A 26,496-nucleotide genomic window follows, 5' to 3' on the forward strand; every position below is an offset into this window, starting at 1 on the left:
GAGGGAGGTGGAAGAAAGAAAGAGGGAGAGGTTGAGAGAGAAAGGGGGTAGAGAGGGTGGGAAGGAGTGTTTCTGCTATAGTGGTCTCCTTCTGCTTCATGTATAGACCCCCTAATCATCACCTGAGAACAACAGGCTTTATGTTAAAACACACCTACCTCTAATGTACCGTAACACACACACTTGTGTATCTGCACGAACACACACATGCACACACACGCACCTCCGCCGAGGCATTTGAAGTGCAAAAGGTCAAAGTTCAAAGGTAGCCTACCAATGCACCGATAGAAACATATGAAGAGATGATAAAGGCTACATAATTATGATAAGGAACAATTTCATAGAAAACAGGGAGGAGGGAAATGATGTGTGTGAGTGTGTCAATGTCCAAGCTTGTGTGTGTTTATGTCCAAGCGTGTGGGTGTTTATGTCCAAGTGTGTGTGTGTGTGTGTGTGTGTGTGTGTGTGTGTGTGTGTGTGTGTGTGTGTGTGTGTGTGTGTGTGTGTGTGTGTGTGTGTGTGTGTGTGTGTGTGTGTGTGTGTGTGTGTGTGTATTGAGCAGCAGTGGTTTTGCTCCATGTCAGTAGGGTGGTGACTGGTATAGGCCACCAAACCGTGGCCTATACCAGTGTGTGTGTGGTGTGTTTGCATGTGCGAGGGATCAACTGGCTTTGTGAGAGATGACCTGGCTTTCTGAGAGATGACCTGGCTTTCTGAGAGATCACCTGGCTTCGTGAGAGATGACCTGGCTTTCTGAGAGATCACCTGGCTTTGTGAGAGATGACCTGGCTTTGTGAGAGATCACCTGGCTTTGTGAGAGATGACCTGGCTTTGTGAGATATCACCTGGCTTTGTGAGAGACCACCTGGCTTTGTGAGAGATCACCTGGCTTTGTGAGAGATGACCTGGCTTTGTAAGAGATGACCTGGCTTTCTGAGAGATGACCTGGCTTTGTGAGAGATCACCTGGCTTTGTGAGAAATGACCTGGTTTTGTGAGAGATCACCTGGCTTTGTGAGAATTCACCTGGCTCTGTGAGTGATGACCTGGCTTTGTAAGAGATCACTTGACTTTGTGAGAGATCACCTGGCTTTGTGAGAGATCACCTGGCTTTGTTAGAGACCACCTGGCTTTGTGAGGGATCACCTGGCTTTCTGAGAGATCACCTGGCTTTCTGAGAGATCACCTGGCTTTGTGAGAGATCACCTGGCTTTGTGAGAATTCACCTGGCTTTGTGAGAATTCACCTGGCTTTGTGAGTGATGACTTGGCTTTGTAAGAGATCACTTGACTTTGTGAGAGATCACCTGGCTTTGTGAGAGATCACCTGGCTTTGTGAGAGATCACCTGGCTTTGCAGTCGTGAAGTTAAGGAGAGGAGGAAAGAAGTCCAGTAAGAATACTGGGACAAACCTGGACAGAGACGGAGAGACAGAGAGAACAACAGAGAGAAACAGAGAGAGAGACAGAGAGAGACGGAGACAGAGAGAAACAGAGAGAGACGGAGACGGACACAGAGACACAGGGAGACAAATAGACAGCGAGAGAGACAGACAGGGAGAGAGAGAGACAGACAGACAGACACAGACAGACAGACAGACAGATATAGTGTCTGAGTGCAGCTGGCTTCGAGCCAGAGACAGTTTTGTTTTACATCCCCACTCCCCTCCCTCCGGCACCAGTCTGTTAATCCCTTTCATTTACAAGCACCACTCAGCATCACCCAGTGCAGCTCTACCTGTGAGTGTGTCTGTGTATCATATGATGAAAGCCTTTCACTATTTGTATGTGCGTGTGGGTGCGCGCGCATACGTTCGTGTGTGTATGTGCCTACTGTATGTTTGCTTATTTGCGAGTATGATATGCTATTGCCTTTCAGTATGTGTGTGTACTGTCCCTGGTTGTCCACTGTGTTTCTTAACCCTTTGCTGTCCATACGTGGTTCGAGAGGATCAGTATCATGGTGATTCTGCTCAACTGTGTCACCCTGGGGATGTACCAGCCCTGTGAGAACATCGACTGCACTTCAGACCGCTGCCAGATACTACAGGTCTGTCTGTCTGTCTGTCTGTCAGTCTGTCAAAACGTCACCTCCGCGAAGCGGTAATGCTTCTGCGACTAATTACTTTGTAAAATTCAGTTTCACCACTGTATCATTTGATGGATTGATTACAGTTTAATATTGACAACAGGCGGTGAGAAGTGAGAACCCATTCCCCAACCTTCACACCAGCCTTTCTTTAGACTCCCTGTGACACTGGTGTGACTGATATATTGACTGACAGTGGTGTAAAAATTAACCAGTTATCAGACTTGAGTAAAAGTAAAGATACCTTAATAGAAAATGACAAAGTAAAAGTGAAAGTCACCCAGTAAAATACTACTTGAGTGAAGGTCTAAAAGTATTTGGTTTTAAATATACTTAATAAGTATCGAAAGTAAATGTAAAAATATAAATCTTTTCACATTCCTTATATTAAGCAAACCAGACGGCACAGTTTTCTTAAAAAAAATGTACGATAGCCAGGGGCAGACTCTAACACTCAGACATCATTTACAGATAGCCAGGGGCCCACTCCAACACTCAGACATCATTTACAGATAGCCAGGGGCCCACTCCAACACTCAGACATAATTTACAGATAGCCAGGGGCCCACTCTAACACTCAGACATCATTTACAGATAGCCAGGGGCCCACTCTAACACTCATACATCATTTACAGATCGACAGGGGCCCACTCTAACACTCAGACATCATTTACAGATAGCCAGGGGCAGACTCCAACACTCAGACATTATTTACAGATAGCCAGGCGTACACTCCAACACTCAGACATTATTTACAGATAGCCAGGGGTACACTCCAACACTCAGACATTATTTACAGATAGCCAGGGATACACTCCAACACTCAGACATCATTTACAGATAGCCAGGGGCCCACTCCAACACTCAGACATTATTTACAGATAGCCAGGGGCCCACTCCAACACTCAGACATTATTTACAGATAGCCAGGGGTACACTCCAACACTCAGACCTTATTTACAGATAGCCAGGGGCAGACTCCAACACTAAGACATTATTTACAGATAGCCAGGGGTACACTCCAACACTCAGACATTATTTACAGATAGCCAGGGGTACACTCCAACACTCAGACATTATTTACAGATAGCCAGGGGCAGACTTCAACACTCAGACATTATTTACAGATAGCCAGGGACAGACTCCAACACTCAGACATTATTTACAGATAGCCAGGGGCCCACTCCAACACTCAGACATTATTTACAGATAGCCAGGGGCAGACTTCAACACTCAGACATTATTTACAGATAGCCAGGGGCAGACTCCAACACTCAGACATCATTTACAGATAGCCAGGGGCAGACTCCAACACTCAGACATTATTTACAGATAGCCAGGGGCAGACTCCAACACTCAGACATCATTTAAAGATAGCCGGGGGCAGACTCCAACACTCAGACATAATTTACAGATAGCCAGGGGCAGACTCCAACACTCAGATATTATTTACAGATAGCCAGGGGCAGACTCCAACACATTATTTACAAAGAAAACATGTGTGTTTAGTGAGTCCGCCAGATCAGAGGCCGTAGGGATGACGAGGGATGTTCTCTTATTAAGTGTGCGAATTGGACCGTTTTCCTGTCCTGCTAAGCATTCAAAATGTAACAGGTACTTTTTGGTGTCACAGAAAATGTATGAAGTAAAAAGGACATATTTTCTTTAGGATTGTAGTGAAGTAAAAGTGAATGTTGTCAAAAATATGAATAGTAAAGTAGATACCCCTAAAACGACTTAAGTAGTACCTTAAAGTATTTGTACTTTACACCACTGGTGACTGATGTAGTGGCTGATATAGTGAACATTGCATTACATGTGCTGAGCGTTTGTTACGAAATTAACGACACCGTCAGCACACACGCACAGACACACAGACACACAGACACACCACGTAACATAGAGAATCTGAAAGGCTGCATGTGTGTGTGTCCTCTCCTGCTGTGTATAGCATGGCCCTGCTTGGAAAGGCTCAGTCAAACCTCCTTGTTTCAACACACAGGAGCCAAGGCCCCCGGCTGTAGCTCACTATGAATAAGAAATGAAGCAGAACGTTGTCAGGTTCTAAAGTATCCACTATGAATGTTAGATGAGCCAGTATCTGTAAGGATTGTGTCCATGCCCATCTCTGGATGTGCATTTTTACTTTTAAATGTGTGTGTGTGTGTGTGTGTGTGTGTGTGTGTGTGTGTGTGTGTGTGTGTGTGTGTGTGTGTGTGTGTGTGTGTGTGTGTGTGTGTGTGTGTGTGTGTGTGTGTGTGTGTGTGTGTGTGTGTGTGTGTGTGTTATTGGCAGAGAGGTTTGTTGGTCTAGAAACTAATTTACCGCCTGGTGATGTCACCATGACAGAGCTTGAAGAATTTAGAAATGAATAATGGGCAAATATTTCACAATCCAGGTGTGCAAAGCTCTTAGAGACTTACCCAGAAAGACTCACAGCTGCCAAAGGTGATTCTAATATGTATTGATTCAGGGGGTTGAATGCTTAAAAAAAATGATCTTCCACTTTGACACGACAGAGTATTTTGTGTAGATCATTAACAACAAACAACAATTGAATCCATTTGAATCCCACTTTGTAACAGAATAAAATGTGAAGAAATCCAAGGGAAGTGTAGACTTTCTCAAGGCCCTGTTTAAAACACAGGAACATATTTAGGACTGCACTGGGACTATACCACTGATATCCACTATCTGCAGACTACTGATTAGAGAGGTAGTCACAGTGTTTCCCTCCCCACTCCCAGACAGTCCGAGCAAAATTCTCTCTTAAGAAATTGTCCTTTACTAAGAAGCTATTTTTGTTTCTTTTTGACCATTTTAATTTAAAATAATCAATTGTTACCCAGAAATGATTTGACATTGAGATAAAAACATCTGTATTGGACCTTTAATGCATAACTAGGACACAAAGACATACAGCACATGCAAACGCACGCGCGCACACACACACACACACACACACACACACACACACACACACACACACACACACACACAGTCAGTGACAGATGCAATCATGTCCCAGTCACTCTGTTAATTGATAATCATTAACAAGTTAATTAAAGTAGTGTTTTGATCGAAGGTTGATGTTTTCATTGTTGTCCCATCTGCTAGTTGCGACAGAAAATAATCATAACCAATCAAGCCACTGTTGCTGGGCGGGACATTACACCCACAGCAGTGGTTTGGACTAGGGTCGTTTTATTTTCAGAACACGAAAACGTGTGTGTGTGTGTGTTATTTTTTCTTTATCAACAGGTGTTTTCATCAGTTTCAAGAGTATGTGCTTCCTCATTTCATATAAATCTGACAAATTACCTCTCCCCTCTCTCTCTCTCTCTCTCTCTCTCTCTCTCTCTGTCAGGCGTTCGATGCGTTCATCTACATCTTCTTTGCGTTGGAGATGGTGGTGAAGATGGTGGCGCTGGGAATCTTCGGGAGACGCTGTTACCTTGGCGACACCTGGAACAGACTAGACTTCTTCATCGTCATGTCTGGGTTAGATCACCCTTCTTCCTTTCCTTCTTCCTTTCCTTCCTGTGAAGAGTGTAGGTGGGAGCTAGGTGAATACTACTGAATCATAGATAGTACTGTACATACTCTGCAGATGTAGGGCTTCAACCAGCAGCCATGTGTTTATGAGAAAGTGCACTACCACACTGTGCCATAAAGCTGCAGACCTCTTGGCAGATGCAGCAGTAGACTGGATGCAGAGATGAAGAGGGCCTTTTAGACTCACATCTGTAGTTTAGCTTCTTCTGTTGTTTCCCCTTCACACGTTTCTGCTGTCAAAGCCAGTCTGTGTTAAAACTAGGGTTTGATGTCGAGCTGGTAAATGTCTGGTTTGATGTTGTTGAAATCAGTTGAAATCAAGTAGATGGGTGCACAGACACACTCACACATGCACGCACGTACGCACACACACACACAAGCAAGCACACACACATACACACCACAACAGCTCTCTCATACACACACACCACAACAACTCTCTCATACACACACACACACACACACACACACACACACACACACACACACACACACACACACACACACACACACACACACACACACACACACACACACACACACACACACACACACACACACACACACACCACAGCAACTCATACATAGTCCCATGCCCTCACCAACATGAAAACAGACCCCATTTCAAACCTTTAAACCTCTCTCTGAGAACAGGTTTGAAATCCTTGAAGTCATTAGAGATAATAGTGGGGAGTCTGAGGCAGTTGTCTGGATGGAGCCTCTTCTGTGCTGTTGTCTGTTCTGTGCTGCAGGGCTCAGCTCACATGGAGTGTTGCTGTTGTGTTGTGATGCCTTACATAACAAGATGCTTCTGTCTGCTTTGAGCCACATGACATGCCAGGTGTTGGCTATCTCTCTGTCTGTCTCTCTTTCTCTCTCTCCCTCCTGCTCTTTCCTTATCTCTCTCTTTCACTTTCTCTTTCTCTCTATTTTCTCCCTTTCTCTCTCTTTCTAGCTCTATAAAATCCTTATTAAAATAGTGTGTGTTTGTTAGGGGTGGTTGAGTTAGTCCATTGGGTAAAGAGCTCATTATAAATGCATAAGCTCAGCCTGTTCTGACAGCAGCCTCATCAACCTTTACAGCGGTCACCTATCATTTCCATCAATGAAAGTGAGCTGTCCAGGCCCTGAGGCAGCAAAGCAGCCCCAAACCACGATGCTCCCTCCACCATACTTTACAGTTGGGATGAGGTTTCAATGTTGGTGTGCAGTGCCTTTTTTTCTCCGCACACATCTTTCTCCGCACACGTTTTCCTTCCAAACTTCTAAACTGTAGTTTCATCTGTCCACAGAATATTTTGCCAGTAGCGCTGTAAACATCCAGGTGCACTTTTGCAAACTTCAGATGTGCAGCAATGCTTTTTTTGAACAGCAGTGGCTTCTTCCGTGGTGTCCTGCCATGAACACCATTCTTGTTTAGTGTTTTACGCATCGTAGACTCGTCAACAGAGATGTTAGTATGATCCAGAGATTTCTGTAAGTCTTTAGCTGACACTTTAGGATTATTCTTAACCTCATTGAGCATTCTGCGCTGTGCTCTTGCAGTCATCTTTGCAGGACAGCCACTCCTAGGGAGAGTAGCAACAGTGCTGAACTTTCTCCATTTATAGACAATTTGTCTTACAATGGACTGATGAACATCAAGGCATTTAGAGATACTTTTGTATCCTTGCACAACATTATGCAAGTCAACTATTCTTAATCTTAGGTCTTCTGAGATCTCTTTTGTTCGAGGCATGGTTCACATCAGGCAATGCTTCTTGTGAATAGCAAACAAAATGTTGTGAGTGTTTTTTAAAGGGCAAGGCAGCTCTAACCAACATCTCCAATCTCGTCTCATTGATTTGACTCTAGGTTAGCGGACTCCTGACTCCAATTAGCTTTTGAGAAAGTCATTAACCTAGGGGTTCACATACTTTTTCCAACCTACACTGTGAATGTTTAGATTATGTATTCAATATAGATAAGAAAAATACAATAATTTGTGTGTTATTAGTTTAAGCACACTATGTTTGTCCATTGTTGTGACTTAGTGTAACGTCTGAGTCCAACTCACACTTCCAAACACTTAGATCCCCGGAATGCAGCCCACTTTCCAGCTCACTCACCAGATCCCAATCACTGGAATTCTAATCACCTGTTCACACACCTGCATGTCATCATCCCACACTATTTAGTTCAGTTCCTGGCACCCCATCACTGTGAGGTAGTGTTTGTTTTGAGACACACCTTTTCGGAGCTCTGTTTTTCCCCCGTCCTTCTCTCCTCCCTTGTATGATAGTTTTTCCTGCCTCACTCACAACACCTTTTGCTTATTCCCTGCCTGTACTGTTTTCCATTTTTGGACTACCACCTTCTGCCTGCCCCTGGACCCAGCTTCCTGCCTCCTCCTGTGTATGACCTTCTGCCTGCCCCTGGACCCAGCTTCCTGCCTCCTCCTGTGTATGACCTTCTGCCTGCCCCTGGACCCAGCTTCCTGCCTCCTCCTGTGTATGACCTTCTGCCTGCCCCTGGACCCAGCTTCCTGCCTCCTCCTGTGTATGACCTTCTGCCTGCCCCTGGACCCAGCTTCCTGCCTCCTCCTGTGTATGACCTTCTGCCTGCCCCTGGACACAGCTTCCTGCCTCCTCCTGTGTATGACCTTCTGCCTGCCCCTGGACCCAGCTTCCTGCCTCCTCCTGTGTATGACCTTCTGCCTGCCCCTGGACACAGCTTCCTGCCTCCTCCTGTGTATGACCTTCTGCCTGCCCCTGGACCCAGCTTCCTGCCTCCTCCTGTGTATGACCTTCTGCCTGCCCCTGGACCCAGCTTCCTGCCTCCTCCTGTGTATGACCTTCTGCCTGCCCCTGGACCCAGCTTCCTGCCTCCTCCTGTGTATGACCTTCTGCCTGCCCCTGGACCCAGCTTCCTGCCTCCTCCTGTGTATGACCTTTTGCCTGCCCCTGGACCTAGCTTCCTGCCTCCTCCTGTGTATGACCTTCTGCCTGCCCCTGGACCCAGCTTCCTGCCTCCTCCTATGTATGACCTTCTGCCTGCCCCTGGACCCAGCTTCCTGCCTCCTCCTGTGTATGACCTTCTGCCTGCCCCTGGACCCAGCTTCCTGCCTCCTCCTATGTATGACCTTCTGCCTGCCCCTGGACACAGCTTCCTGCCTCCTCCTGTGGTCCCTTTCATTAAACACCTGCTGCGCTCTGCGCTTGAAACCAGCTCTGTCTCCCTCGTGTTCATTACACTTAGATGAAGATCAGATCACATTTTATGACCAATTTATGCAAAAATCCAGGTAATTCCAAAGGGTTCACATACTTTTTCTTGCCACTGTATATACTATATATATATATATATATATATACTATACGGACACAGTATATTTTACAATAGTTATCTTTTGATTGTTTTTAGTCCCACCCTTCAGCCCCACTCAACCCTTCCCATCTATCTCTGAACAACATCCAGTTTTGACTTCTGTTTGCCATAGTTTTCAATTGTGCTGTGATGTTTCACAAAAGTTCTGAACCTTTCTATTCTGATAGATTCTACTCATTGTAAATTAAACTAAACATTTTTGCTAGAAGTATTATATTATTGATTGACTGAATAAAACGTTTGAAATCACCTAGTTAGCTCCTGGGAAATGTGCCAATTCTTCAGCCATTCAGCCAGACCAAAAACAAACTACATATGGACAGTACCAAAACAAATGATCTAATGATTCTGTCTCTTCACAGCAAAATCTGCAGAGCTGGGATGGTTGTATCCCCCATATAACATTCTATTCTATTGGTTCTAAGAATTTGTATATTCATTTAAATTGAAATCCAGCGTTGTTTTGTGTATCAGTTCATAAACCATGTACCATGGAATCTCTTCCCAACTATTTTACAATCTTTATGGCACACCGGTCTGTCAATTTTTTGGTCTTTAAAATGAAACTGGTATAATTTTGGTCTTTAATGCAGAGCTGACAGAGAAGTTCCTTACTTTCTTCCCCTTCCACTTGCCTCTTCCATTTTTCAGGTAATGCTGCAATTAGTCGGTTGTAATTTTGAGTAGAGCAGACGTTTCCATATTTTTTTTTTTACAAAGATTATACCTTTTTTATATATATATATAAAAAATATTGTTTTTATCAATTATCATATTTGAGTTTTACCATAATATTTGTTGTAATATTTGTTCTGTCTTTTCTGATGGATTAAACTGAAATTACAACCACATTTCTATGGCTTGTTTTAAAAATAACCATATTTTGGAGATTTAATTCCATCAATGAAAGTGAGCTGTCCAGGCCCTGAGGCAGCAAAGCAGCCCCAAACCACGATGCTCCCTCCACCATACTTTACAGTTGGGATGAGGTTTCAATGTTGGTGTGCAGTGCCTTTTTTTCTCCGCACACATCTTTCTCCGCACACGTTTTCCTTCCAAACTTCTAAACTGTAGTTTCATCTGTCCACAGAATATTTTGCCAGTAGCGCTGTAAACATCCAGGTGCACTTTTGCAAACTTCAGATGTGCAGCAATGCTTTTTTTGAACAGCAGTGGCTTCTTCCGTGGTGTCCTGCCATGAACACCATTCTTGTTTAGTGTTTTACGCATCGTAGACTCGTCAACAGAGATGTTAGTATGATCCAGAGATTTCTGTAAGTCTTTAGCTGACACTTTAGGATTATTCTTAACCTCATTGAGCATTCTGCGCTGTGCTCTTGCAGTCATCTTTGCAGGACAGCCACTCCTAGGGAGAGTAGCAACAGTGCTGAACTTTCTCCATTTATAGACAATTTGTCTTACAATGGACTGATGAACATCAAGGCATTTAGAGATACTTTTGTATCCTTGCACAACATTATGCAAGTCAACTATTCTTAATCTTAGGTCTTCTGAGATCTCTTTTGTTCGAGGCATGGTTCACATCAGGCAATGCTTCTTGTGAATAGCAAACAAAATGTTGTGAGTGTTTTTTAAAGGGCAAGGCAGCTCTAACCAACATCTCCAATCTCGTCTCATTGATTTGACTCTAGGTTAGCGGACTCCTGACTCCAATTAGCTTTTGAGAAAGTCATTAACCTAGGGGTTCACATACTTTTTCCAACCTACACTGTGAATGTTTAGATTATGTATTCAATATAGATAAGAAAAATACAATAATTTGTGTGTTATTAGTTTAAGCACACTATGTTTGTCCATTGTTGTGACTTAGTGTAACGTCTGAGTCCAACTCACACTTCCAAACACTTAGATCCCCGGAATGCAGCCCACTTTCCAGCTCACTCACCAGATCCCAATCACTGGAATTCTAATCACCTGTTCACACACCTGCATGTCATCATCCCACACTATTTAGTTCAGTTCCTGGCACCCCATCACTGTGAGGTAGTGTTTGTTTTGAGACACACCTTTTCGGAGCTCTGTTTTTCCCCCGTCCTTCTCTCCTCCCTTGTATGATAGTTTTTCCTGCCTCACTCACAACACCTTTTGCTTATTCCCTGCCTGTACTGTTTTCCATTTTTGGACTACCACCTTCTGCCTGCCCCTGGACCCAGCTTCCTGCCTCCTCCTGTGTATGACCTTCTGCCTGCCCCTGGACCCAGCTTCCTGCCTCCTCCTGTGTATGACCTTCTGCCTGCCCCTGGACCCAGCTTCCTGCCTCCTCCTGTGTATGACCTTCTGCCTGCCCCTGGACCCAGCTTCCTGCCTCCTCCTGTGTATGACCTTCTGCCTGCCCCTGGACCCAGCTTCCTGCCTCCTCCTGTGTATGACCTTCTGCCTGCCCCTGGACACAGCTTCCTGCCTCCTCCTGTGTATGACCTTCTGCCTGCCCCTGGACCCAGCTTCCTGCCTCCTCCTGTGTATGACCTTCTGCCTGCCCCTGGACACAGCTTCCTGCCTCCTCCTGTGTATGACCTTCTGCCTGCCCCTGGACCCAGCTTCCTGCCTCCTCCTGTGTATGACCTTCTGCCTGCCCCTGGACCCAGCTTCCTGCCTCCTCCTGTGTATGACCTTCTGCCTGCCCCTGGACCCAGCTTCCTGCCTCCTCCTGTGTATGACCTTCTGCCTGCCCCTGGACCCAGCTTCCTGCCTCCTCCTGTGTATGACCTTTTGCCTGCCCCTGGACCTAGCTTCCTGCCTCCTCCTGTGTATGACCTTCTGCCTGCCCCTGGACCCAGCTTCCTGCCTCCTCCTATGTATGACCTTCTGCCTGCCCCTGGACCCAGCTTCCTGCCTCCTCCTGTGTATGACCTTCTGCCTGCCCCTGGACCCAGCTTCCTGCCTCCTCCTATGTATGACCTTCTGCCTGCCCCTGGACACAGCTTCCTGCCTCCTCCTGTGGTCCCTTTCATTAAACACCTGCTGCGCTCTGCGCTTGAAACCAGCTCTGTCTCCCTCGTGTTCATTACACTTAGATGAAGATCAGATCACATTTTATGACCAATTTATGCAAAAATCCAGGTAATTCCAAAGGGTTCACATACTTTTTCTTGCCACTGTATATACTATATATATATATATATATATATACTATACGGACACAGTATATTTTACAATAGTTATCTTTTGATTGTTTTTAGTCCCACCCTTCAGCCCCACTCAACCCTTCCCATCTATCTCTGAACAACATCCAGTTTTGACTTCTGTTTGCCATAGTTTTCAATTGTGCTGTGATGTTTCACAAAAGTTCTGAACCTTTCTATTCTGATAGATTCTACTCATTGTAAATTAAACTAAACATTTTTGCTAGAAGTATTATATTATTGATTGACTGAATAAAACGTTTGAAATCACCTAGTTAGCTCCTGGGAAATGTGCCAATTCTTCAGCCATTCAGCCAGACCAAAAACAAACTACATATGGACAGTACCAAAACAAATGATCTAATGATTCTGTCTCTTCACAGCAAAATCTGCAGAGCTGGGATGGTTGTATCCCCCATATAACATTCTATTCTATTGGTTCTAAGAATTTGTATATTCATTTAAATTGAAATCCAGCGTTGTTTTGTGTATCAGTTCATAAACCATGTACCATGGAATCTCTTCCCAACTATTTTACAATCTTTATGGCACACCGGTCTGTCAATTTTTTGGTCTTTAAAATGAAACTGGTATAATTTTGGTCTTTAATGCAGAGCTGACAGAGAAGTTCCTTACTTTCTTCCCCTTCCACTTGCCTCTTCCATTTTTCAGGTAATGCTGCAATTAGTCGGTTGTAATTTTGAGTAGAGCAGACGTTTCCATATTTTTTTTTTTACAAAGATTATACCTTTTTTATATATATATATAAAAAATATTGTTTTTATCAATTATCATATTTGAGTTTTACCATAATATTTGTTGTAATATTTGTTCTGTCTTTTCTGATGGATTAAACTGAAATTACAACCACATTTCTATGGCTTGTTTTAAAAATAACCATATTTTGGAGATTTAATTTTCAAATAAGAGGTTGTAATCTGAGTAAAGGGAAACATGTCATTCTTGAACATGGGTGGAGACATTCTAATCTGCTAGAGAAGCAGTTTGGATTTAAGTGTAACTTTTGTATGACTGAAGCCTTTAGTGAGAGACCTCATGCTTTACTATTTAGTCATTTCTGCCTCCCAATTCATATTCATTATATAAATAGGCTGTTTATTTATCTCTCTCCTATTTATTGTTCTTTCTTCCCACTTCATTTTCCCCTTTCTCAATGTTATTACTACCCCTCTCTCTACCTCTATCACTCTCCCTCTTTCTCTCTCTACCTCTATCACTCTCCCTCTTGCTCTCTCTACCTCTATCACTCTCCCTCTTTCTCTCTCTCATTTTTTTCTCCCTCTCTTTCTCCCCCTCTCTCTCTCTCTCTCTTTCTCCCCCCTCTCTTCTCTCCCCCTCTCTCTCTCTTTCTCCCCCTCTCTTTCTCCCCCCTCTCTCTCTCTTTCTCCCCCTCTCTTTCTCCCCCCTCTCTTTCTCCCCCCTCTCTCTCTCGCTTTCTCCCCCTCTCTTTCTCCCCCCTCTCTCCTTCCCTCTATATTAAAGGCTGGTATTAAGTGGAGGTATAAATCAAAGGTGGTCAGATGATCCTATCAGTGAGCTCTACTGTAATGAACTTACAGACTCTGAAGTTTCACCGCCAGTCTTACTGCAGTCAAACAGATAGTTGACATTCTACTGTACTTCTAGGAAGGCCAGGATACGTTGGCATTGATTTTGTCTGCTGCCTGTTTCAAGTTGATGTGTCAGTGAAAGAAAGATGAGAGATGCATTGAAATACATGAAACCTTAAAGCTGAGTGACACCAAGAAGGGGAGGGTCTCATTCTGTTAGTGTGTGTGTGTGTGTCTGCGTGTGATTAGTGATTCTGATCAGCAGGCTACTTTGATCCTAATCACCAGGAAGTCCAATATCACTGGTTCACATTATCATTATTACTGCGTTATGCACAGGCACACACGCACATACTCTTTCAATGGTCTGCAGTATTGGAGAAATGTTGATGTTATACTATGCTGTTCCAGTCACACACTCTGGCCCTTCTCCCTTGATGCATCTCTCTCATGAACCTCACTCTCCTTTTCCCCAGGGACCCCTTCCCTTTTCCCCATAATCCTTTCTGGCCCACTACAGCTGTGGCCCAATATTCCACAGGGCTGGACTACATCTCAGATGTGTCTATTCACACTCACATGCTTTATTTTCTACTGGAGTAGGGAGGGATGTACTGATTGACAGACAGACAGACCAATCGATCGATAAATATTTTGGTTTGATTAATACCATTCAGATTAATGGTGTTATAGTTATATAGAAATCCCATTTTGTCTGTGTCCCCTCTGCTTGCCTCTCTGCTTGGCTTTGTGTTCAGTGTGTGTGCTGTCCTTTCCTGCTGATCCTGCTGTTTGCTGTGCTATGGAGAATAGAGTTGAGCTGAGCTATCGCCGAGTACAGACCAGGATTACAGCTCGCACTGCGCGCATGCACACACTCAGACACACACACACACACACACAGGCGTGCCAGCGTCTCACACAAACTCACACAGGCACACACACATTTACTCACAAACCCATATATCCACACACCCATATACCCCACACACCCATATACACACACAACCATATACATATACACCCATATACCCCACACACCCATATACACACACACACAACCATATACATATACACCCATATACACACACAACCATATACATATACACCCATATACACACACAACCATATACATATGCACCCATATACCCACACAACCATATACATATACACCCATATACCCACACACCCGGTGTCAGTTCTCTCCCAATCCTGCTGTTCTCTCCCAAACCACTAGGGTAGCCTAGTGGTTAGAGTGTTGGACTAGTAACCGAAAGGTTGCATGTTCAAAGCCCTGAGCTGACAAGGTACAAATCTGTCATTCTGCCCCTGAACAGGCAGTTAACCCATTGTTCCTAGGCTGTCATTGAAAATAAGAATTTGTTCTTAACTGACTTGCCTAGTTAAAAAAATATATATATATTTTTTTTTAAATCCTACTGCTGTGGATTGCCACTTCCCAAAGAGAGAGTAACAGGGGTTATAGCACAGAGGGAGCATACTGGAAATAATACTGACACACACACACTCCCTAGCCCCTCGCCCCTAGTCCCTAGCCCCTAGCCCCTAGTCCCTAGCCCCTAGCCCCTAGCCCCTAGACCCTAGCCCCTAGTCCCTAGCCCCTAGCCCCTAGCCCCTTGCCCCTAGCCCCTCGCCCCTAGCCCCTAGCCCTTCGCCCCTCGCCCCTAGCCCCTAGCCCCTCGCCCCTCGCCCCTAGCCCCTAGCCCCTCGCCCCTAGCCCCTCGCCCCTAGCCTGCGTCATCCATTGGAAACCCAGGATACATAAAAGGCTAAGAGATGAAGGGATGGAGCCAAAAAAAGGAGTGTTAAAAAAGAGAGAACAATTAGATGGAGGAGGCCTGTGGCGGCTAATTACTCTGACAAACACACAGCCTGATTGATGTGTACGGGAGCAGCTGCAGCCACACACAGAGGAACACACACCTCGCAGTCACACACACACACCTCTCTTTCCACACTACAGGTGGCTGGTGGCACCTAATTGGAGAAGACGGGCTCATAGTAATGGCTGGAACGGAATAAATGGGATGGTATCAAACACATCAAACACGGGTTGTGTTCCATTATTATGAGTCGTCCTCCCCTCACCAACCTCCTGTGGCACACACACCTTTCCTCTCCACATACACCCTCTCTCGTTGTTCTCCTTTTTTACATAGCTCCTCAATCTTCATCCCTCATCCCGCCTTCCCCTCTGGTCCTTCTTCCTGACGTGTTGTGTTCTCCTACCTTCCCCTCTGGTCCTCCTTCTTCCTGACGTGTTGTGTTCTCCTACCTTCCCCTCTGGTCCTCCTTCTTCCTGACGTGTTGTGTTCTCCTACCTTCCCCTCTGGTCCTCCTTCTTCCTGACGTGTTGTGTTCTCCTACCTTCCCCTCTGGTCCTCCTTCTTCCTGACGTGTTGTGTTCTCCTACCTTCCCCTCTGGTCCTCCTTCTTCCTGACGTGTTGTGTTCTCCTACCTTCACCTCTGCTCTTCCACAACTCCCTTCTTTTCTCTCTCTTTCTATTTCCTCTGTTCCCCTCTCTCTTCATCTTTCCTCTCCTCCTCCCACAGTTATTTCTAATTCAATTAGTAGAGCACTGAGCCATTAAGACATCAACAAGGGAGGTCTGGCGGGTTTGAAAAGTTAGAAAGGAAGTTTGTGTTTGTGTGTTTCAGTACACACATGTGCTTATGTACACTTCTCTGTGTGTACTCTCTTGCATGTGTGTATTTGTTATTTCTGCGATTCCGTCACGCCCCCAATATCCCAGAGGAACTCCACCCATCGTCTCTTTCCAGAACTTTGCTATTCTCATTAAATGTCTGTGTAAAATGTTTGCCTGTGCTTTAATGTCAGAGCGCGTCGGGGGTGACGGCAGGGCTATGTTTCCCTTCACAAGTCCTCCTCTGTTACGGTGACATTTCAATTGGCAGCTTGACATTTTTAGCTGTTCCTCCATCGGAACTGAAATTAGATGGCTTTGGACGTGCGAGGCGAGGAACAACCACACGGGCTCCCAGGGATGGCTTGCCTCTAGGCTAGATGGGTTCAATTCAGACTGTGCGTGGGTGTTGTGTAGTATTTAGTAGTATTTATTTGGATCCCTGGATTCCAAACAGGTGTGTGTGTGTGTGTGTGTGTGTGTGTGTGTGTGTGTGTGTGTGTGTGTGTGTGTGTGTGTGTGTGTGTGTGTGTGTGTGTGTGTGTGTGTGTGTGTGTGTGTGTCTTTTTTTCACTATTATCAGTTGTGTCCTTGTGTAAATCAATGGTCTAGCCTCTCTCCTCTCCCCAGTAAAGCAGCAGATTTACAGTAGCAATCATCACTCTGGATTCATGAATTATGGAGCTATACGGAGCTATATGGAGATACAGTATACAGCTATGGAAATGTTGATCTGTGGCAATATGCAGCTACTGTTTAATTATATGGAAATGTTGATCTGTGGCAACATCCAGCTACTGTTTAATTATATGGAAATGTTGATCTGTGGCAATATGCAGCTACTGTTTAATTATATGGAAATGTTGATCTGTGGCAATATCCAGCTACTGTTTAATTATATGGAAATGTTGATCAGTGGCAATATCCAGCTACTGTTTAATTATATGGAAATGTTGATCTGTGGCAATATGCAGCTACTGTTTAATTATATGGAAATGTTGATCAGTGGCAATATCCAGCTACTGTTTAATTATATGGAAATGTTGATCTGTGGCAACATCCAGCTACTGTTTATGATAATATGGAAATGTTGATCTGTGGCAATATCCAGCTACTGTTTATGATAATATGGAAATGTTGATCTGTGGCAATATCCAGCTACTGTTTAATTATATGGAAATGTTGATCAGTGGCAATATCCAGCTACTGTTTAATTATATGGAAATGTTGATCTGTGGCAATATCTAGCTACTGTTTATGATAATATGGAAATGTTGATCTGTGGCAATATCCAGCTATTGTTTATGATAATATGGAAATGTTGATCTGTGGCAATATCCAGCTACTGTTTAATTATATGGAAATGTTGATCTGTGGCAATATCCAGCTACTGTTTAATTACATGGAAATGTTGATCTGTGGCAATATCTAGCTACTGTTTAATTATATGGAAATGTTGATCTGTGGCAATATCCAGCTACTGTTTAATTATATGGAAATGTTGATCTGTGGCAATATCCAGCTACTGTTTAATTATATGGAAATGTTGATCTGTGGCAATATCCAGCTACTGTTTATGATAATATGGAAATGTTGATCTGTGGCAATATCCAGCTACTGTTTAATTACATGGAAATGTTGATCTGTGGCAATATGCAGCTACTGTTTACGATAATATAGAAATGAGGAGCTAGATATGACTGTTCATATATATATAGTCCATTGTGAGACCAGGGACGATTGAGTGAATGGTTTGATTCACCAAACCCTCTTTACTACTGCTGTATATATCCCTGTCTGTAACGGCAGATTTCCTCCTCTTCGTCTGAAGAGGAGTAAGGAACGGACCAAGATGCAGCGTGGTAAGTGTTCATGACGATTTTAATAAGAAAAGCACTGAACACTATGAAATACAAAAACAATAAACAAATACGTGAAATAACCGAACCAAACCAGTACCGTGTGGCGACAAACACTCACATGGAAACAAACACCCTCAAACCAACAGTGAAACCCAGGCTACCTAAGTATGATACTCAATCGGAGAGAACTAACGACACCTGCCTCTGATTGAGAACCATACTAGGCCGAAACAGAAACCAAACATAGAAACATAAACATAGACTGCCCACCCCAACTCACGCCCTGACCATACTAAATAAAGACAAAACAAAGGAAATAAAGGTCAGAACGTGACACTGTCTCCCTCACTCACTCTATCCTCTATCTCTCCATCATCTCTCACTCTATCCTCTATCTCTCCGTCATCTCTATCTATCCTCTATCTCTCCATCATCTCTCACTCTATCCTCTATCGCCATCATCTCTCACTCTATCCTCTATCTCTCCATCATCTCTCACTCTATCCTCTCTCTCCATCATCTCTCACTCTATCCTATCTCTCCATCATCTCTCACTCTATCCTCTCTCTCCATCATCTCTCACTCTATCCTCTCTCTCACAATTACTCACTCAGTCTTCTCTATCATCATCTCTCACAATATCCTCTCTCAGCATCTCTCACTCTATCCTCTATCTCTCCATCATCTCTCACTCTATCCTCTCTCTCTGTCATCTCTCTCTATCCTCTATCTCTCATCATCTCTCACTCTATCCTCTATCTCTCCGTCATCTCTATCTATCCTCTTTCTCTCCATCGTCTCTCACTCTATCCTCTCTCTCCATCATCTCTCACTCTATCCTCTCTCTCACCATTACTCACTCAGTCTTCTCTATCATCATCTCTCACAATATCCTCTCTCATCATCTCTCATTCTATCCTCTCTCTCGCTCCATCTCTCACTCACTCAGTCCTCTCTCTCTCCATCTCTCTCACTCAGTTCTCTATTGCTATCATCACCTATCACTCTATCCTCTCTCCATTTCTTACTCTCTGTCCTCTTTCTCTCAATCTCTCGCAATATCCTCTCTCTCTCTCCATCACCTCTCACTCCATCTTAGGTGTCTGTGTGTATCTGTGTGTGTAAGCCTTCTACTCTGCCTCTCAAATATTATCCACATCCCCTCATCACTGTTAAGGCTGTTACATAACTCCACTGATGAGAAACACATCCCTTCATCACTGTTAAGGCTGTTACATAACTCCACTGATGAGAAACACATCCCTTCATCACTGTTAAGGCTGTTACATAACTCCACTGATGAGAAACACATCCCTTCATCACTGTTAAGGCTGTTACATAACTCCACTGATGAGAAACACAACAGACAGAATACAAAAGAAGCATATCAGAAGCATTGTAACAGTAGCATCCTTCAGATAGTGAGACTTTATTGCTTGTAATCAGCTCCAGACTAAGTGTGTGTTCTGAGAGGAAGAGGAGAGATCAGCTTACTGCCTGACTGGCTGACTGGCTGGCTGACTGACTGACTGACTGACTGATTGACTGGCTGGCGGACTGGATGACTGACTGACTGACTGACTGACTGGCTGGCTGACTGACTGACTGACTGGCTGACTGGCTGACTGGCTGACTGACTGACTGGCTGACTGAATGACTGACTGACTGACTGACTGACTGGCTGACTGGCTGGCTGACTGGCTGGCTGACTGACTGATTGACTGGCTGGCTGGCGGACTGGATGACTGACTGACTGACTGACTGATTGACTGGCTGGCTGGCGGACTGGATGACTAACTGGCTGACTAACTAGCTGACTGGCTGACTGACTGACTGACTGACTGGCTGACTAACTAGCTGACTGGCTGACTGACTGGCTGGCTGGCGGACTGGCTGGCTGGCTGACTGAATTACTGACTGGCTGGCTGGCTGACTGACTGACTGATTGACTGGCTGGCTGGCGGACTGGATGACTGACTGACTGACTGGCTGACTAACTGGCTGACTAACTAGCTGACTGGCTGACTAACTGGCTGACTAACTAGCTGACTGGCTGACTAACTGGCTGACTAACTAGCTGACTGGCTGACTGACTGGAGAGATCATAGGGAGTTTTACTATTGCTTGTCTATACAAAACACACTTCAACTCACTGACTCGTATTTTATTCAAGCTATTCAAGACTCATAATTATGCAAGGGTGACTGTTCTCACAGACTTAAACACAGCATTCTAAGCCCGGTGACATACCTGTGTGTATGTGTGTGTGTGTGTGTGTGTGTGTGTGTGTGTGTGTGTGTGTGTGTGTGTGTGTGTGTGTGTGTGTGTGTGTGTGTGTGTGTGTGTGTGTGTGTGTGTGTGTGTGTGTGTGTGTGTGTGTGTGTGTGTGTGTGCGTGCGTGCGTGTGTCAATCAACCTAAAGAGAAAATCCTGCACTGTGGTTGTAGCTAGATCACCCCAGTGTCACAGTGTAATATTTCACCTCTTCCATCACTATGGAGATGGAATTATGATTATGCCATCGCTCAAAGATGAAATTGACATAATGGGGATTGTCAAGCAGAACATGTTCTCCTAGGAAACAATTCTTGGAGCTTGGAGGAGAAGTCATTCCACCCTCTTTCTCTCCACAGCCAGGTCCCCCGTGATACAAGTCAGTATTCAACGTCCATCCCTGTCTGAAGACGTCGGGAGATGACGTGGAAACTCCGATTGCAAGTTTCAATCCAACAATAGAAAGTCTTTTTAGATTTTTGTTTTACGCCTATCCCAAACCTTAACCCTTACCTTAACCATTTTGAGTTAATGCCTAACCTTACGATGTCAGAGTTAAAGCCTAAACTTAATCCTAACCTTAAGAATTCTGAAAAATGCCTAAACTTAACCTTAAACACTTTGAAATGTTATGCTTGCAACAACTTCAAAATTCTACGTTTCAGATACATGGACAAACATCTAATTCTGGCGTGAGACTGTGAGAACTAGCTGCTCTCCATCCCTCCACCCTATCTCACTCCCTGGCATTATCACAATCAATATCTAGTTCCCTTTCCCTGTTTCACCCTTTCCTCTTTATCCCTCTCTATTCTCCTCTCATCACCTCTCCACCTTCCTCTCCCACCTGTCACCCTGTTGTGGTACCTCTCCACCTGTCACCCTGTTGTGGTATCTCTCTGCATGACACCCCTCCATTTTAAGCCCACTAAAATGGAGGTCAGAGGACACAGGAAGCACAGGTAGCTTTAGCTCTATAATATCCTTTAGCTTATAGCTGCAAAGTGTTCTGTACTGTGTAACCACTAAACCATAACACCTATTAAACTCAGCAAATAAAGAAACGTCCTCTCACTGTCAACTGTGTTTATTTTCAGTTAACTTAACATGTAAATATTTGTATGAACATAAGATTCAACAACTGAGACATAAACTGAACAAGTTCCACAGACATGTGACTAACAGAAATGGAATAATGTGTCCCTGAACAAAGGGGGGTCAAAATCAAAAGTAACAGTCAGTGTCTGGTGTGGCCACCAGCTGCATTAAGTACTGCAGTGCATCTCCTTCTCATGGACTGAACCAGATTTGCCAGTTCCTGCTGTGAGATGTTACCCCACTCTTCCACCAAGGCACCTGCAAGTTCCCAGACATTTCTGGAGGGAATGGCCCTAGCCCTCACCCTCCAATCCAACAGGTTTCAGATGTGCTCAATGGGATTGAGATCCGGGCTCTTCGCTGGCCATGGCAGAATTTCCTGTCTTGCAGGAAATCACACACAGAACGAGCAGTATGGCTGGTGGCATTGGCATGCTGGAGGGTCATGTCAGGATGAGCCTGCAGGAAGAGTACCATATGAGCGAGGAGGATGTCTTCACTGTAATCCATAGCGCGGAGATTGCTTGCAATGACAACAAGCTCAGTCCGATGATGCTGTGACACACCGCCCCAGACCATGACGGACCCTCCACCTCCAAATCGATCCACTCCAGAGTACAGGCCTTGGTGTAACCCTCATTCCTTCCTCAATCCAACCATCACCCCTGGTGAGACAAACCCGCTACTCGTCAGTGAAGAGCACTTTTTTCCAGTCCTGTCTGGTCCAGCGACGGTGGGTTTGTGCCCATAGGCGACGTTGTGATGTCTGGTGGGGACCTGCCTTACAACAGGCCTACAAGCCCTTAGTCCAGCCTCTCTCAGCCTATTGCGGACAGTCTGAGCACTGATGGAGGGATTGTGCGTTCCTGGTGTAACTCGGGTAGTTGTTGTTGCCATCCTGTACCTGTCCTGCAGGTGTGATGTTCGGATGTACCGATCCTGTGCAGGTGTTCGGATGTACCGATCCTCTCTTTTTCTCGCCTTGCCTGTCCTGACCCTGAGCCTGACCCTGAATCTGCCTTGCCTGTCCTGACCCTGAGCCTGCCCCTGACCCTGAGCCTGCCCCTGACCCTGAGCCTGACCCTGCCCCTGAGCCTGACCCTGACCCTGAGCCTGCCTGCCGTCCTATACTTTTGCTTCTGCTTTTGTAATAAACATTGTTACTTGGACATGGTCTGCTTCTGGGTCTTACCTTATCCTGATATTGAGAGCTTGTTGACAACCTAGCTATCAGAATGGACAGCATGCAACACTATGATGAAGACTACAGATTAAAAACTAGATGTGATGGTGCACATCCTGCTGTACATGACATCCCTGTTGTGGTGACAATGTCTCCCAAATGGCACCCTATTACTGATTTAGTTCACTGTATAGGAAATAGGTTGCCATTTGGGACGCACATAATACTTCCTAAATTCTGGGTTGTGGTGACTTTGTATTAGATCGCTGTGCAGTTTAAAACGTCTCGGGCTAAAGGCTGTAGATTGGTCACAACACAACAATGTATTACCACTGGTATAGCTCACTGAACTAAAGCTGATTGTCTGATATCCATACAGCCAGCTCTATTCCCATCAGAATGCAGTGTGTCCAGGGCTGTGATCAGCAGCACATGAACATGGGCCTCTGAATGAGTTGCATTGTACAGTAGATTGGCTGTGTCTGGTGTTGGACTTGGCAGGCCTTGCTGCCACTGCATTAATGTATTCCACCCCAGGCTCTTTGCATGGTCCACACACACACACACACACACACACACACACACACACGGAAAGATAAAGCACCATGGCCATTCTGTGAAAGTGGTTTAGGTTGCAGGGCACAAACAGTTTTAACATGCTGAGAATGAGTAGCTAACAGATGTCTGACTCTTAGTAAACCACAACATCCTGCAGGCATCACTTACAGAGACCACTTTCTATCCCTCTATTTCTCTCTCTCTCTCTCTGTCCTTCTCTCTCGACCTCTCCCTCCGACTCTCTCTCTCTCTGTCCTCTCTCTCTACCTCTCTCTACCTCTCTCTCTCTCTGTCCTTCTCTCTCTACCTCTCCCTCTGACTCTCTCTCTCTGTCCTCTTTCTCTCTCTACCTCTCTCTCTCTACCACTCCCTCTGACTCTCTCTCTCTCTGTTCTTCTCTCTCTACCACTCCCTCTGACTCTCTCTCTCTGTCCTTCTCTCTACCTCTCCCTCTGACTCGCTCTCTACCTCTCCCTCTGACTCGCTCTCTACCTCTCCCTCTGACTCGCTATCTACCTCTCCCTCTGACTCGCTCTCTACCTCTCCCTCTGACTCGCTCTCTGTCCTTCCTTCCTTCCTTCCTTCCTTCCTTCCTTCCTTCCTTCCTTCCTTCCTTCCTTCCTTCCTTCCTTCCTTCCTTCCTTCCTTCCTTCCTTCTTTCCTTCCTTCCTTCCTTCCTTCCTTCCTTCTCTCTCCCTCTCTCTCTCTCGCTCTCTCTCTCACACTCTCACTGCCCCCCCCTCTCTCTCTCGCTCCCACTCTCACTGCCCCCCCCTCTTTCTCTCTGTCTCTCTCTCTCTCTCGCTGTCCCCCCCTCTCACTCTGTCTCTCTCTACCTCTACCTCTACCTCAATTCAATTCAATTCAATTCAAGGGGCTTTATTGGCATGGGAAACATATGTTAACATTGCCGAAGCAAGTGAAATGGATAAACAAAGTTAAATAAAAGTGAATAGTAAATATTATACTCACACCAGTTCCAAAAGAATAGAGACATTTCCAATGTCATGTTATGTCTATATACCGTGTTGTAACGATGTGCAAATAGTTCAAGTACAAAAGTATTTTGTATTTACAATGTTGTTTGTTCTTCACTGGTTGCCATTTTCTTGTGGCAACAGGTTACAAATCTTAATGCTGTGATTGCACACTGTGGTATTTCACCCATTAGATATGGGAGTTAATCAAAAATTATTTGTGGGTCTGTGTAATCTGAGGGAAGTAGTCGAAGTCGGAAGTTTAGATACATTTAGGTTAGTGTCATTAAAACTTGTTTTTCAACCACCCCACAAATTTCTTGTTAACAAACTATAGTTTTGTCAAGTCGGTTAGGACATCTACTTTGTGCATGATGCAAGGAATTTTTTCAAAAAATTGTTTACAGACAGATTATTTCACTAATAATTCACTGTATTCCAGTGGGTCAGAAGTGTACATACACTAAGTTGACTGTGCCTTTAAACAGCTTGGAAAATTCCAGAAAATGATGTCATGGCTTTAGAAGCTTCTGATAGGCTAATTGACATCATTTGAGTCCATTGGAGGTGTGCCTGTCGATATATTTCAAGGCCTACCTTCAACTCAGTGACTCTTGGCTTGACATCATGGGAAATCAAAAGAAATCAGCCAAGACCTCAGAAAATAAAATTGTAGACCTCCACAAGTCTGGTTCATCCTGAAGGTACCACATTCATCTGTACAAACAATAGTACGCAAGTATAAACACCATGGGACCACACAGCCGTCATACCTCTCAGGAAGGAGACACGTTCTGTCTCCTAGAGATGAATGTACTTTGTTGCAAAAAGTGCAAATCAATCCCAGAACAACAGCAAAGGACCTTGTGAAGATGCTGTAGGAAACAGGTACAAAAGTATCTATATCCACAGTAAAATGAGTCCTATATCAACATAACCCAGCATGGAAGAAGCTCCTACTCCAAAACCGCCATAAAAAGCCAGACTACAGTTTGCAACTGCATATGAGGACAAAGATCGTACTTTTGGAGAAATGTCCTCTGGTCTGATGAAACAAAAATAGAACTGTTTGGCCATAATGACCATCGCTATGTTTGGAGGAAAAAGGGGGAGGCTTGCAAGCCGAAGAACACTATCCCCACCGTGAAGCACAGGGGTGGCAGCATCATGTGGTGGGGTGCTTTGCTGCAGGAGGGACTGGTGCACTTCACAAAATAGATGGCATCATAAGGGAGGGAAATTATGTGGATATATTGAAGCAACATCTCAAGACATCAGTCAGGAAGTTAAAGCTTGGTTGCAAATGGGTCTTCCAAATGGACAATGACCCCAAGCATACTTCCAAAGTTGTGGCAAAATGGCTTAAGGACAACAAAGTCAAGGTATTGGAGTGGCCATCACAAACCCTGACCTCAATCCTATAGAAAATGTGTGGGCAGAACTGAAAAAGTGTGTGCGAGCAAGGAGGCCTACAAACCTGACTCAGTTACACCAGCTCTGTCAGGAGGAATGGGCCAAAATTCACCCAACTTATTATGGGAAGTTTGTGCAATCCTACCTGAAACGTTTGACCCAAGTTAAACAATTTAAATGCAATGCTACCAAATACGAATTGAGTGTATGTAAACTTCTGACCCACTGGGAATGTGATGAAAGAAATAAAAGCTGAAATGAATCATTCTCTTGACTATTTTTCTGACATTTCGCATTCTTAAAATAGTGGTGATCCTAACTGACCTAAGGCAGTGATTGTTTACTAGAATTAAATGTCAGGAATTGTGAAAAACTGAGTTTAAATGTATTTGGCTAAGGTGTATGTAAACTTCCGACTTCAACTGTATGTATATCAAATATGGTCATACATTTGGCAGGAGGTTAGGAAATGCAGCTCATTTTCCACCTCATTTTGTGGGCAGTGTGTACATATCCTGTCTTCTCTCACCTACGGCGACCTTTCTCAATAACAAGGCTATGCTCAATGAGTCTGTACATAGTCAAAGCTTTCCTTAATTTTGGGCCAGTCACAGTGGTCAGGTATTCGGCCAAGTATCATTCTAGTTTGCTTTGAATTTTTGTTAATTCTTTCCAATAGTCAAGTAATTATCTTTTTGTTTTCTCATGATTTGGTTGGGTCTAATTGTATTGCTGTCCAGGGG

At 44.5% G+C, this 26,496-nt stretch overlaps 1 protein-coding gene across 1 annotated transcript in view; it reads left to right on the top strand.

Moving 5' to 3' along the window:
* Nucleotides 1-1,948: 1,948 nt before the first annotated feature.
* The window catches only part of LOC139397102 (voltage-dependent T-type calcium channel subunit alpha-1I-like), a gene marked incomplete at its 3' end in the record, with an annotated part of 28,784 nt that continues 4,236 nt past the window's right edge, over nt 1,949-26,496 (top strand). Inside the window, exons 1-2 of the mRNA XM_071143969.1 lie at nt 1,949-2,047; nt 5,454-5,587. Of these exons, the coding sequence (XP_071000070.1) occupies nt 1,958-2,047; nt 5,454-5,587 (224 nt within the window). The remainder of the gene's footprint in view (nt 2,048-5,453; nt 5,588-26,496) is intronic.

The sequence above is a fragment of the Oncorhynchus clarkii genome, unplaced genomic scaffold (genome assembly GCF_045791955.1).
Source record: "Oncorhynchus clarkii lewisi isolate Uvic-CL-2024 unplaced genomic scaffold, UVic_Ocla_1.0 unplaced_contig_4603_pilon_pilon, whole genome shotgun sequence".
NCBI lineage: Eukaryota > Metazoa > Chordata > Actinopteri > Salmoniformes > Salmonidae > Oncorhynchus > Oncorhynchus clarkii.